We start from the raw sequence: 12795 nt of genomic DNA, 5'->3' as shown, positions 1-12795 counted from the left end.
AGTATCCTAGGACAATGATGGTGGTCATGACCCTGTTTTCTACAAATGCCACAGTGGTTCTTACTTCTTATTTATCTATCATCCATCTCATTTCGTAGTCTTGTTGACTTTGGTCTACCTTTCTGCTTGGGTCTCAAACGATGATGATCAAGAATACATTTGAACATACGTGTATGCATCCAATAATCTTCATGTGGTAATGGATTAAAGTCACCGCTCCAAGCATTCATATATGCCGTAATTGTATATGCATCATCCACAAAACTACTAAAATATACAGCAATTTCTTGACACAGCTAAAACGTGTGAACATGGATATTTGTACATGCTCCACTTTTCACAAGAATATTTTTTTCAGCTAAAGTAACAGTATGAGAATTTTCTCCACCTCATAACCTGTTCCTGCTCTCCTCGTAAGCACTTCATATATACCTCTTTGAAGGTTGAATGCTGTTACTCGGTGTTGGTTAGTTTTAACTTGATCTTCAACAATTTTAATTACAATATGAGGAGTAAAAATATTATTTGAATTTCCTCTACATACCTCAAGCTTGAGCATGCCTCGTATTGAAGTATTTCACAAGATGATAAAATGTCATTTGAACACAAGCTGTAATTGACACATTTCTAGCTCCTCGTAAAAACTATTAAAAATCTCTGACAAATTTGTAGTTAAGACACCATAGCATAGACCATCATCATGTGCCAACGTCCACTTCTCCTTTTTATCTTGGACAACCAGCTCCAAGCCTCTTCATTCACTGTTCTGATCCTATCCATAATAAAGTTGAACTTGTGAACTTGATGAGTGCTTCCTGCTTGCCATACTGCTCTTTTCAGCTGTACATTTTTAAAATGAGTGTTGAAATTACTGTAAATATATCTTAACAGTATCGATGATAGGCACGTGGTGGACTCCATCCAATAGACTCATCTGCGATGGTATTTAAAATACCTGGATGCCTATCAGAAATTAAGCATATTCCATTTCTATCTTTAACGATATGTGTTCTGAGCTGGAAAAGAAACCAACTCCAGCTTGCAGTCGTCTCCTCATCCACAATTGCATATGCTAATGAAAATATCTCATTCTCTGCATCAATTTTTATTGCAATTAACATCTTATCTTTAAACTTTCCATACAAATGCGTGCCATCAATGTTGATTACAGGACGGCAGTGCGTAAAACCCTGGATAGATGGTTTAAAAGCCCAGAAAATATAATTTAAAACTCGGACATTGGAATTCACAGCTTAAAAAAAATTTCATGAAATAACTGTACCGAGATTTGCATGTTGAAATGCAGCCATATTGATGTGCACCATCATGAAGAAAGAGATGATCACACGCCATATATGGATCCAAGAGCCAAATTGATGATTTTGCTCACGTGCGTAGAAGCATGATGTGGTGCGAATCAGATTTGGCAAGAATTTGAAAAAAATTATTGCTTGAAAAAAGGGTCGAGTTTAGAAGCTTGTTTTGTTCTTCCTAATTCACCATGATCTCCAGCCACTATCATTTTCATAATAACAAGACGTAATCAAGGTTGTTTTGTTCTTCCTAATTTACCATGATCTCCAGCCACCATCATTTCATAGTAGCAAGATACAGCCAAAGTTATTTTATTCTTCCTAATTCACCATGATCTCCAGCCACCATCATTTCCATAGTAGCAAGATACGGCCACTATCATTTCTTTGTAACAAGATATAGCCACCATCATTTCTATGATAGTCAAATTCTGTTATTTCCTTTCATTTACTGAATATCTTATGTTCCCTCTCTTATCTATATAAAGGGAGGCGATCTATGTATTCAATCAGATTTCAATGAATGAAAATGAGTGTTGCTGATTTCTCTTATCTAACTCCTGTGTGTTAGTGGCGAGTTATAAATCCTAAAACTTATCACTCATATTCCTCTTTTCTTGAGTGTGGCGTTCTACCCCTTTATGATCTGATTGTGGCGATTTTCTTATCAATCAGATTTCAAAGGTTTTTTTTTTTTCTCTTTTTCTGTGCTCCAACCTTTATTCTTACCTACACAAGATAGTTATTTAGGCCTGGGCACATCACATATAATAGGATAATTTAGCATAAGACGGCTCCCATTCTCCATAAATATCAACCAATGCCTTCTGCTTTCCACACCAAGCTTTCCTGTATGATACTGTATATTGAAATTGATTATTAACGGTTGCCAAAATAGCTTCAACTTTAATACCGGAATCTTTCTCAATAATATGTCAGACTAGTGTGCCAATCATCCTTCCATGACATATTTGTGGTCTCGACTCAATCCCGTAAACAAACAAGTGTGAGGACCCTCATATTTTGTGATTTGAAAATATCTATATTTTTTCAACAATACAGCACGAAGCCTCCATTTATAATTTTGAACATTATTGTCCACTGCGCATCGTATGGACCATAATTTTGAATGCGACTGAACTACATTGTATGTCCGATGCTTCATAATGTGATAAAGATCAACAGCTTTTCTTACATAATCTTTACTCTCAAACATTAGACCTTTAAAAAATTCAGTCATCGAGAAGTCCCAAAACTGATAGTCAAAGTTTAATCTTCGACCAGCACTAACACAACCACCATCATCTAAATTTATATCGTTAAAAAATTATAGAGGTTCGTGCAAATGAGGTTGAGGTTCTCCCACATTAATATTAGCCTGAACATCTTCATAATCATTCTCATCTTCACCATCATCATCATTACTGCTATTGTCCTCAACCATCCAATAGTCTTCATCTCCACTTTCATCTGACTCAAAACCTCGACTATCAGAATTTATTCCACCGACTATCCAATCATCATTCCCTATATGAGTGTCGTCTCCCACACTTACCACTACTTCTACCAAAGGAGAAGTCATCATAGCAGAAGACACAGGAGAAGTTACCATAGAACTCTGAATAATTGGACAACTAGGACCCGCAGTAGTGGAATATTGCTCTGCAAATACGGCCTCAATACTATTGGTTTGCACCATAGGAGTTACGAAAGGTGAGGAAGGCCCAATATTATTGTCCACTTGAGTTAAAAGCCGACTATAGTATCCATAGCTCGGTACATCTTCTTTTTCAATATATAACTCTAAAAATCGATATTCTGAATATTTCAAAGAAAGGTCAGCATTTCTTCGACATCTTCATCGTCATCAATTGGAACTAAGATACAACTGCTCTGCATTAACTGTCCCGATAGATTAGGAGATTTTCATTTCAATTTTATTTCATATTTTTCTTTGTCTATAGAAATCATGCTATATAAATGGTCCAATAATTCTTGACGTGATAATGATGAAGATACTCTAATCATTCTATTTACAGGATGACTGTACTGCACATCAGTTTCATCATTCTGTATCATGCCATCATAATACAATAGTACACGAACTCGAGTACTGGCCATTTTCTCAGAGAAATCTATGACAAAATCAAAATTAAAATATTTAGTATTACTAATTATTTAATCATTTCAAAATATTTACATGATAAATGCATCATGTCATCAACAAATAGTACAGATAGATCCTATCTCATTCGAAAATTGCATTAATTCTATAGGTTAATTACATTAATAAAAATGATACGCAAAAGGGATCGAAAAAATTTCGACAGTATTTCTCCTTAGTTCTCTCCACATGACTCAAAATGTGTGAGGAGAACTAAAGAAAAATACTGTCCGAAATCTCTCTCGAACCCTCCGCATATAGTCGAATAATGTAATTACCTATAGAATTAAATGCCAATTCCAAACTGGACAATCAATTGACCAATGTATATACTTTACGGTATCCGTACAAAAATATATAATCAAATATATATTTTATACGGATATCATAGAATATTCTACATTGGTCAACAGACGGATCTATATTTTTATGAAATGCAATATATTTTATAATTTTTAAATTATGACTGAATCAAATTTTAAAATAAATCTAAATTAATGAGATAAAAATAAAAAATAATGAGATAAAAATTAAAAATAAAAAATTAAAATAGACGGCCTACCGCGGGGCCGCCGTCGGGGCCCCCGCGGCCCCCCGACGGGCCCGCTGTCATTGGGGGCCCATCGTCGGGGGCCGCCGTATCCCGCCGTCGGGGCCGCCACCTGGGAAGGGGAGGGCGGGGCCCACCACGGGGGGCCGCCGTCGGGACCTGGTGGGGCCCACCGCCATCGCGGCCCCCCGACGGGGCCCGCCACGACCGATCGCCGGGGGCCCGCCATATCCCGCCATCGGAGAAGGGGATAGCTGGGGCCAGTTGTGGGGGGCCGCCGCCGCGAGCGTGGGCTGCCACCAACGGCCAAGGAAAAAGAGGGAGACAGAGAGAGAGGGAGAGAGAGAGAGAGGAAGAGGGAGAGGAGGGGGTCGGCCAAGGGAAGGGGAGGGCCACCACCGGGGGGTCGTCACCGGCTGTCTGTCGCTGATGGCTAAGGAAAAAGAGGGAGAGAGAGAGGGAGAGAGAGAGGAAGAGGGAGAGGATGGGGCCGGTCAAGGGAAGGGGAGGGCCACCGTCGGGGGGCCGCCGCTGGGGCGCGTGGGTTGCCACCGATCATCTGTCGCCGGCGGCCAAAGAAAAAGAGGGAGTAAGAGAGGAAGAGGGAAAGGAGGGGGCCGGCCAAGGGAAGGGAGGGCCACCATGGGGCGCGTGGGCCGCCGCCGGCCGTCTGTCGCCGATGGCCAAGGAAAAAGAGGGAGAGACAGAGGAAGAGAGAGAGAGAGGAAGAGAGAGAGGAGGGGGCTGGCCAAGGGAAGGGGAGGGCCACCACCGCGGGGTGCCACCGCGGGGCAGCCGTCGGGGCATGCGGCCCACCGCTGGTGCTCTGATGCCGACGGGCAAGGAAAAAGAGGGAGAGAGAGAGAGAGGAAGTGGGAGAGAAGAGGGAGAGAGAGAGAGGAAGAGGGTGAGAGAGAGGAGGGAGCTCATTGCCGTCGAGAGCTCGCCGTTGGAGAGGAGAAAACGTCAGAGATCGTCGAAGAAGAGAGAGAAGAGGGAGAAGGATTTTTTTTTTGGATTATATCTTTGAAAAATGCCAATGGGGATGGCGTTTTCAAAAATGCCATTCCCTTTGGCATTTTCTATTTTTTTTTATTTTTTTAATAGTTTTTTAATTTTTTTTAATTTCTTTAGTTATTTTTATGTAATTTTTTAATAAATAAAAATAATTTTAAATGAGAATAGTAATTTGAATGATAATTTTTTATTTCAATTAAAGTTAATATTTTTTTATTTATATTTACAATTATATTTTTTATCATTTTTTCTTTTATTCACTTCTTTTATGGCATTTTTTTTAATTTTTTAGAGTTCAAATTAAAATTTTTATAATTTAAAATTTTATTTTAATTTTCTCCCATTTTTATTTATTTGGCATTTTTTAGGTATTTTTTTCTTTGTTTGGAATATTTTTTAAAAAATTAAATTTAAATTAATTTAGTTATTTGAAATGATATTTCTAATTTGAATTATAATTAGAATTTTTATTTCTTAAAATTTAAAATTATAAATTTTATTTTTGAATTAGAATTATAATTCCTATTTTTTTTAATTCTATTCTTTTCTCTTTTTTCTTCTTTTTATGGTATTTTTTATTTTTTTACATCAATTTTTTTCTTTCCTTGAGATATTTTTTTAAAAAATAATTTGAAATGGGAAAATTTTATTTTTTTAATTAAAAAATAATTAAAAAAATTTGAATTAAAGTTAAAATTTTTATTTTTTTTAACTTTTAATTTTTAATTTTAATTTTTTCTCACATTTTCCCCTTTTTTTTCACTTTTTTATGGAATTTTTTTCTTTTATCAAAATTTAATTCAAATTAAAATTTTAATTTTTCTATAATTTAAATTATAATTATAATTTTTTTTCTATTTTTACCATTTATTTCTATTTTTATGAAATTTTTTTAAGATATTTTTTTCATTTGTTTGGAATATTTTTTTAAAAAAATAATTTAAAATGGAGAAAGTAATTTGAAATGGTATTTTTTATTTTAATTAAAATTAAAAAATTAATTTTTTTATTTAAAATTATAATTTTTATTTTTTATTTTTTAAAATATTTTACTTTTTTATGCTATTTTTTTTTTTTTTTATTTTTTTACATATTTTTTTAAAAAAAATTAATTTGAAATGGGGAAAGTAATTTTAAATAATGGTTTTTATTTGAATTAAAATTAAAATTTTATTTATTTTTATTCAAAATTATAATTTTTATTTTTTTCTCATTTCTTTCTCATTTTTTTGGGTATTTTTTATTTTCTACACTTTTTAAGAAAAATCTAAATTATTTTTTTTATTTTAATTAAAATTTGAAATTTAATTTTTAAAAATTCATTCCAAATTATAATTTTTAATTTTTAATTTTTTATTATAATTTTTAATTTTTATTTTATAATTATTTATTTTAATTTTATAATTTTTTTATAATTTTTAATTTTTAATTTTTTATTATAATTCATTCCAAATTTTAATTTTTATTATAATATTTAATTTTATTTTAATTTTAATATTTAATTTTTAATTTTATTTTTTAATTATAATTTTTTATAACTTTTTATTTTAATATTATAATTTTTTATTATAATTTTTAATTTTTTATTATAATTCATTCCAAATTTTAATTTTTAATTTTTAATTTTTAATTTTTAGTTATAATTTTTATTTTTATTTTTTTATTTTTTAATTTTTATTATAATTTTAATTTTTAATTTTTTATTATAATTCATTCCAAATTTTTAATTTTTATTATAATTTTTAATTTTTAATTATATTTTTTTATTTTTAATTTTAATTAAAATTTAAATTTAATTTTTAGTTTTTTTCAATTTTTTTCTTCTTTTATGATATTTTTTAAAAAAATTAATTCGAAAAGGAGATTGTAATATGAAATGATGATTTTTATTTGAATTAAATTTAAAATTTTTATTTTCTTAAAATTTTGAATTTTAATTTCTATTCTTTTCAATTCTTTTTTATGATATTTTTATTTTTTTTTACAATAATTTTTTTTGTATATTTTTTTAAAAAGATAATTTGAAAAGATAATTTGAAATAAAAAGATAATTTTTATTTTTATTAAAATTATAATTTTTATTTTTTCAAAAATTTAAAATTATAATTTTTATTTTTTGATTATTTTTTTTATTTTTTTTAAAATATTTGAAGCATCAAATGATATGGCGTTTGGCGTTTTTAGAAATGCCATACCAAATGACGTTTTTTTTTTTTCCGTATGATCTACGTGAAAAATAAGGGATGGGTATGTAGAAGATAAAATGACATTTTGAATGTTATCATTTTTATATCAAATTAATAAATAAATTAAAAATTAAATTATTTTTGTAATTGAATATATTTTTTTATATTATTTAGGAAAAGGATTCCACTTAAGCTCCCCTTTAGAAACCAAATTGGTCAACGCTTGTGCCCTCTCATGAGTAAATTTATCGGAGAATATACGCTGGAGTTGTTTCTTCCCCCTTATTTTTGTTTTTTTTTTTTTTTTCCCATGGGTGAGTGTTGAGAAGGCCCAACAGGACCTATAGAGGAACTGGGACCATGAGAATCGCCGTGATGATGGCCATGGCTATGGAATGAGGCATCACGCCCTGGAGGGAGAAGGAATAGAAGCTCAGTTAGGCAAGGTAGTGCTGAAAGGAGAGACAAAACCCAGCAATGAGACGAGAGCAAGAGAGAAGGCGATCTGATGACAAGAACAAAGGTTTTGTCACAGTGCTCCAAAAAATATTTTAAATTTTTTTATTTATTTTTGATCATTGAATTAAATATGAACCATGCAGATTCAATTGGACGGCGAGCTTTTATGTATAGTTATACGGTAAATATTTTAAAAATTAAATTTATTTTGATGTTGTAAAAGATGTTTTTTTTTTTTTTTCAAAATCATTGGCTGCCATCCCAAAAGGCGGAGGAGTGAAGGATCCGACAGGCAGAGACGCATCAGAGATGCCATGGGCGAAGGGCGGAGCACCAGTGGGCGGAAGACCCGCTGAGGGGCGGCGAGGGCGCTGTGGGCGAGGGAGGGGGGTGCGGTGGCGGAGCCACACAGGCAAGGGAGCACTGGTGGACGGAGGACCCACAGGATGGGTGGTGGAGAAGAAGAAAGAAGAGATGGGGGGGTGCGTCGGAGAAGAAGAAAGAAAAGCAGGGGTGGTACAGTGGAGAAGAAGAATGAAGAGGAGGGGCAGCACAAGCAGGGAGGCAGGTCACAGGAGGGGGGATGCGTCGGAGAAGAAGAAAGAAGAGGGGAGGTGGGGCAGCGGAGAAGAAAAAAGAAGAGAGAGGGGTGCATTAGAGAAGAAGAAAAAAGAAAGGGGGTGATGCAGCGGAGAAGAAGAAGGAAGAGAGAGAGGGGAGGGGGGCGGCGTGCAGGCGAGACGGAGGAAGAGAGGAGAAAATAAAATATCTAAAATATTTTTTTATAATAAAATATTATAAAAATACTGTAGCAAATCACGAAGCAATAGTCATGATGGCAATGGATTAGCTGAAGCCCATCAACAAAAATCCCCTACTTTATGCCCCTCAAATCCTCTCCACGTGAAACGTCGCGACTCTTCCCTCCCTCTCTCTCCCACTCCCACGCCATTATTACCTACTGCTCACGGTGCAACACCATCCTCCTTTCTCTCTCCCTCCTCCCCTGCGACTCACGCCACTCCCACTCCTCCTCCCGCCCACCATTATTTAATAGTAAACACTAGACCAGTATTACTATTAGCCCTTTTTCTTTACGTTACTAAAGAACAAGAAAAAAAAAAAAAAAAACAAGGTTCCAATTAATGGGATAGGAACAGCAACAAAAGATACTAGATGGAAGAATAGAAGGAAGAAGAAGAGAATAAGAGAGTTCTAGTAGAGAAAACTTACCATGCACTCTAAATTTTGTCCATATCAGTTCGTTTTGAGAGCATGTGATAGCACTTAATTGTAATTGCATGATTGCAACGTCCCGCCCAAAATACACACCACCTGGGGCAACAAATAGCCCAAACAAGAAAATAGCCCTTCAAAATATAAATATATCTTTCAAAATTTCAAGCCACTGCCAACCTTCCCAATTCTGCCAACCTCCTCCATTCCACTTCCTTCCAAGAAGTTGAAGTATAAAATTGAAAAAGATAAAGCCAAAAAAAAAAAAAAAGGAGACCCATGCAAGAATTTACAAATAGTCTTTGGAAGTTAAATGAAGCTAATGTAGTGAGTTTCTATGAGCATAAAAGACAACAAAAATGGAGGGCAGCAGATCAAACAGTACTCACTCAAGTAATTCTGGAATACCCTAATCTGTTCTTCATCTGGTTGAACCCAACCAATGTGCAGCTATGTATGTCTCATTAACAACAGGGAAGGTGAGCAAACTCCCAACTTCTCTACCACTTTGTAACAATGCTTCCTTACCACATCCCTTCTTGCTAGCCAATTCAAAATGCCAAACACTCAGTTTGGTACAATTTCACCCATCACCATTGAAAGAATCAAAGAATCATCATCACCAGCAGCAGCAGCATGCTTTAAACCTATTGACGAAGCAGTAGAAGAGTTGAAGCAACCAGAAGCAGTACCAAGCTAAAGACACCAACAGCACCACCACTCCTGAAACCCTGGCTTGTCGGAATTATATCGGGCAACGAACACTCCTCCCCATTGAAGAAGACCTTTGATGGGAAACCATCCCCTCCGGCCACATTGATTCCAGGCGTCGTCCTCTTCGTAAAAGAGATCACAGACTGCTGCTTCCCTGGCACTCTGGGATCGGTCTCCGGGTTCGCCCCATCCATCTCCGCCACAAGATAATTCAACCCCGGCAAGCCCTGCATGAAGATTGTGTGGTTCCCCATCTTCGTCCCATTAAATGAATACGTATCCTCGTAGCCATCGTAGGCCTTGCCCATCTCCACGGCCACAAACCAGTCGGCAAAGTTCACTTCTTCCCAATTAAACAGCGTCATCCTCGCACTCCACCCCCGGCTGTAGTCGGTGTTGATATGCCAATTGATGCTGACGCCGCAGTTATCCCCGCAGGGCATCGGTCTCGGGACGTTGAAGTGCTTGATCTCGGCCCAGGCGAGGGCCGTGGCGGTCCGGTTGTCGAACGGAACGAGAAGGGCCTCCGGCGGGAGGAGGAGAGCAGGGGCGGTGGCATTGCACGTGCGGCCGCCACCGTTCGCCAGGCAACCGCAGGCGCAAGTCTTGCAGGGGACGGCGGAGTCATTGTAGTATGTCGAGAAGGAGACGCAGCACTTGGGCTTGGCCGCCTTGGGAGTGGAGATGTTGCAGACCACCTGCCAGCTAGCGATGGCGGAGGTGTTCGACTCGAGTCCACTGGGGTCGGGGAACAGCGCCGGGCTGACGCGGATCGGCTGGCCGCACGCGTAGTCGGGATTGAGTGTGCTGCCGGAGATCTTCCAGTTATGGGGAGGGTAGAGATCCGTGCGGTTGAGGTCGGGGGGCATCTTGTAGACCTGGACCTGGAACGCCGACGAGGACTGCGAAGGGTCCATAGAGGCCGGAAGGATGGTGCCGTTCCGGCAGCAGGAGGGGATGCGGCCGAGGGCGGTGTCGTTGAAGCTGGTCGGCGGGAGGTCGAGAATGGTGGGCTTGGTCTCGCAGTTGAGGACATTGGAGAAGTCTAAGTCCTGGTAGTACTCGCCCTGGGGTCCGTAGAGGCAGTCGGAGACGTCGACGAGGAGGGGGTAGGCGCCTTTCATGGAGTAGATGAACTCGTCGCGCATCCACTCCCAGGAGAGGCGCCAGTCGTCGAGGCGGCCACGGGGGCTGTGGTTGTCGATGGTGACGAGGGCGAGGTAGCTGCTGGGGAAGGCCTGGATGACGTCGTAGGAGATGGTGAGGTCGCCGGAGTGGCGGGGGAGGAAGGAGTCGGAGTCGGAGCCGTCCGAGGAGTTGGTGGTGGTGTTGGGCTTGAAGTCGGGATTGGGGAGGCAGCAGGTGGCGATGGAGGTGGAGGTGTTCGACGGAACGGCAGGGGCGGGGCAGGAGAAGGCGGGATCGGCGAGGGAGAGGGAGGAGGGGAGGGGGGCGGCGGGGGAAGGGGAGCCGAAGAATGTGCCACCGATGGAAATCTGGACGCTGATCTGGGAGAGGTCGCCGGCGACCTCGATGGGGTATTTGAGGTCGGGGTTGGGGTAGCCGGAGAAGGAGGTGGCAGAGTCGTTGGAGGTGGAGTAGGGGAAGGGAGAGCCGTCGGTAAGGACGGCGGGCGAGGCGGAGACGAGGATCTCGCGGTGGCGGAAGCCGATGAGGAGCTCCCAGGCGTCGAGGTCGGCGGTACCGGAGTTGAGTATGGCGGCGGTGGCGGTGAAGGCCCAGGCTTGCTCGTTGGGGTCTTGGACGAAGGGGCGGAGCCGCTGCCCGCGCTGGAAGTCGTAGGTCAGGAGGACGCCATTGCAGTCCAAGGCGGAGGGCGCCGGCGCGGAGGCGTCAGGCGGAGTCCCGCGCTGCGACCGCGATGGATGGAGAAGAAGAAGAAAAGAAACGAAAACGAGGATGCGACGGAGATGGAAAGAGGACTCGAGGGAACCCATTGATCGGTCTCTCGAATACCTGATTTGGATTTTTAGAGAGGAATTAAAAGGGGAGTGGGAAACCGCGTGGGGGACGGGGGAACAGCTGGGAGGAGGCTGGGAGGGGATGAATGGGTGCAGTGCGGGGTTTTCGTTCGAGGAAAGGAATGCAGGATGGGAGTGTTGAAGAAAAGGAAAGGAAGGGGTTTCGGCCTTCTGGGGGAAAGGTGGGGCCAATGGTGCTTTGGACCGTTTGAACATGTCTGGGTTTAAGTATGTCCCGTAGGGTTTTTTGAATCGCGGTTTGTGCAGTGGAGAGGGAAGGACTGGCACCGCTGTCCGCTGTCCGCAGGGGATGGGAGTGAAATAAGGTATTGAGAAAGTATTATTAGAAGGTAAATAATTGGGAGAGGTGTATACCTTTTTTTTAAACACTTTCCACATATAACATAGGCCACCATATGTCTATCTTTCCAATGGTAATTGATAGGAGAGAAAAAGTAGTTGGATACTTCTTAGAATAGCTGAAATGTATTCGGAATGTTGGTTAACATTTAACTGGCTGGTTATTTTATTTTAATTTTTTTATTTAACTTTATCCCCTTTTTCAGTTTCTTTTCTGATTTTTTTCTTCTTTTTTTGTTATATTCGTAAGGTACATTCCTTTGAAATCTCTACAGGGCAAATGCATCCGTTCGACCAAGCCCCCCATTTATAGGTTCGCTTTGTCTGTTCAAAGTTACTCGAGAACACCACGATGTTCATGCTTGCCCAATGCTTTCTCCTCCACTCTTATCGGTTCCGTGTGCTAGCAATTTTTTTTTTTTAAAAAAAAGAAAGTGGCATCAAGTCGGCGTCGTTTGGTGCTGCGCCAAGTTGCATCAAGTGGTGCTCGAGCCATGCCCAGATTGTGTATAACAATCAAGCACGAAAGATTGCTTGTGACCAAGATTTCTTAGGTAACCTTATAAAATCAAATAAGAAACCACCTTTCACCAAATAGCACTAAACCTCTGCTCCACATGGGCAAGAAAGGCACAAAGGAAGTGGCCTGTCCAGTTCAATTTTGGCTTGCACATACACTGCAGGACAAATTGGACAATGATACTGGAGTGGGCCTAAAAGTCTCTGCAGCCCTATTGATCTTTGGGTTTACAAACATGCACAAGGCCTTATCTATTTAATTTTTGCTGATGAATTTCTTTTTCGGCCATGCAAA

The 12795-nt window shown here is 39.3% G+C and overlaps 1 protein-coding gene across 1 annotated transcript; it reads right to left on the bottom strand.

Moving 5' to 3' along the window:
- Positions 1-9100: 9100 nt before the first annotated feature.
- Positions 9101-11717, bottom strand: LOC105057425 (COBRA-like protein 7). Its single transcript, XM_010940031.2, has one exon. It carries the CDS (start codon positions 11595-11597, stop codon positions 9573-9575), a length of 2025 nt encoding a protein of 674 aa, XP_010938333.2. The 5' UTR covers positions 11598-11717; the 3' UTR covers positions 9101-9572.
- Positions 11718-12795: the final 1078 nt, after the last annotated feature.

Source organism: Elaeis guineensis, chromosome 14 (genome assembly GCF_000442705.2).
Source record: "Elaeis guineensis isolate ETL-2024a chromosome 14, EG11, whole genome shotgun sequence".
Classification (NCBI taxonomy): domain Eukaryota; kingdom Viridiplantae; phylum Streptophyta; class Magnoliopsida; order Arecales; family Arecaceae; genus Elaeis; species Elaeis guineensis.
Note: the sequence above shows the minus strand (reverse complement) of the source record. Positions and strands in the feature narration are given on the sequence as shown.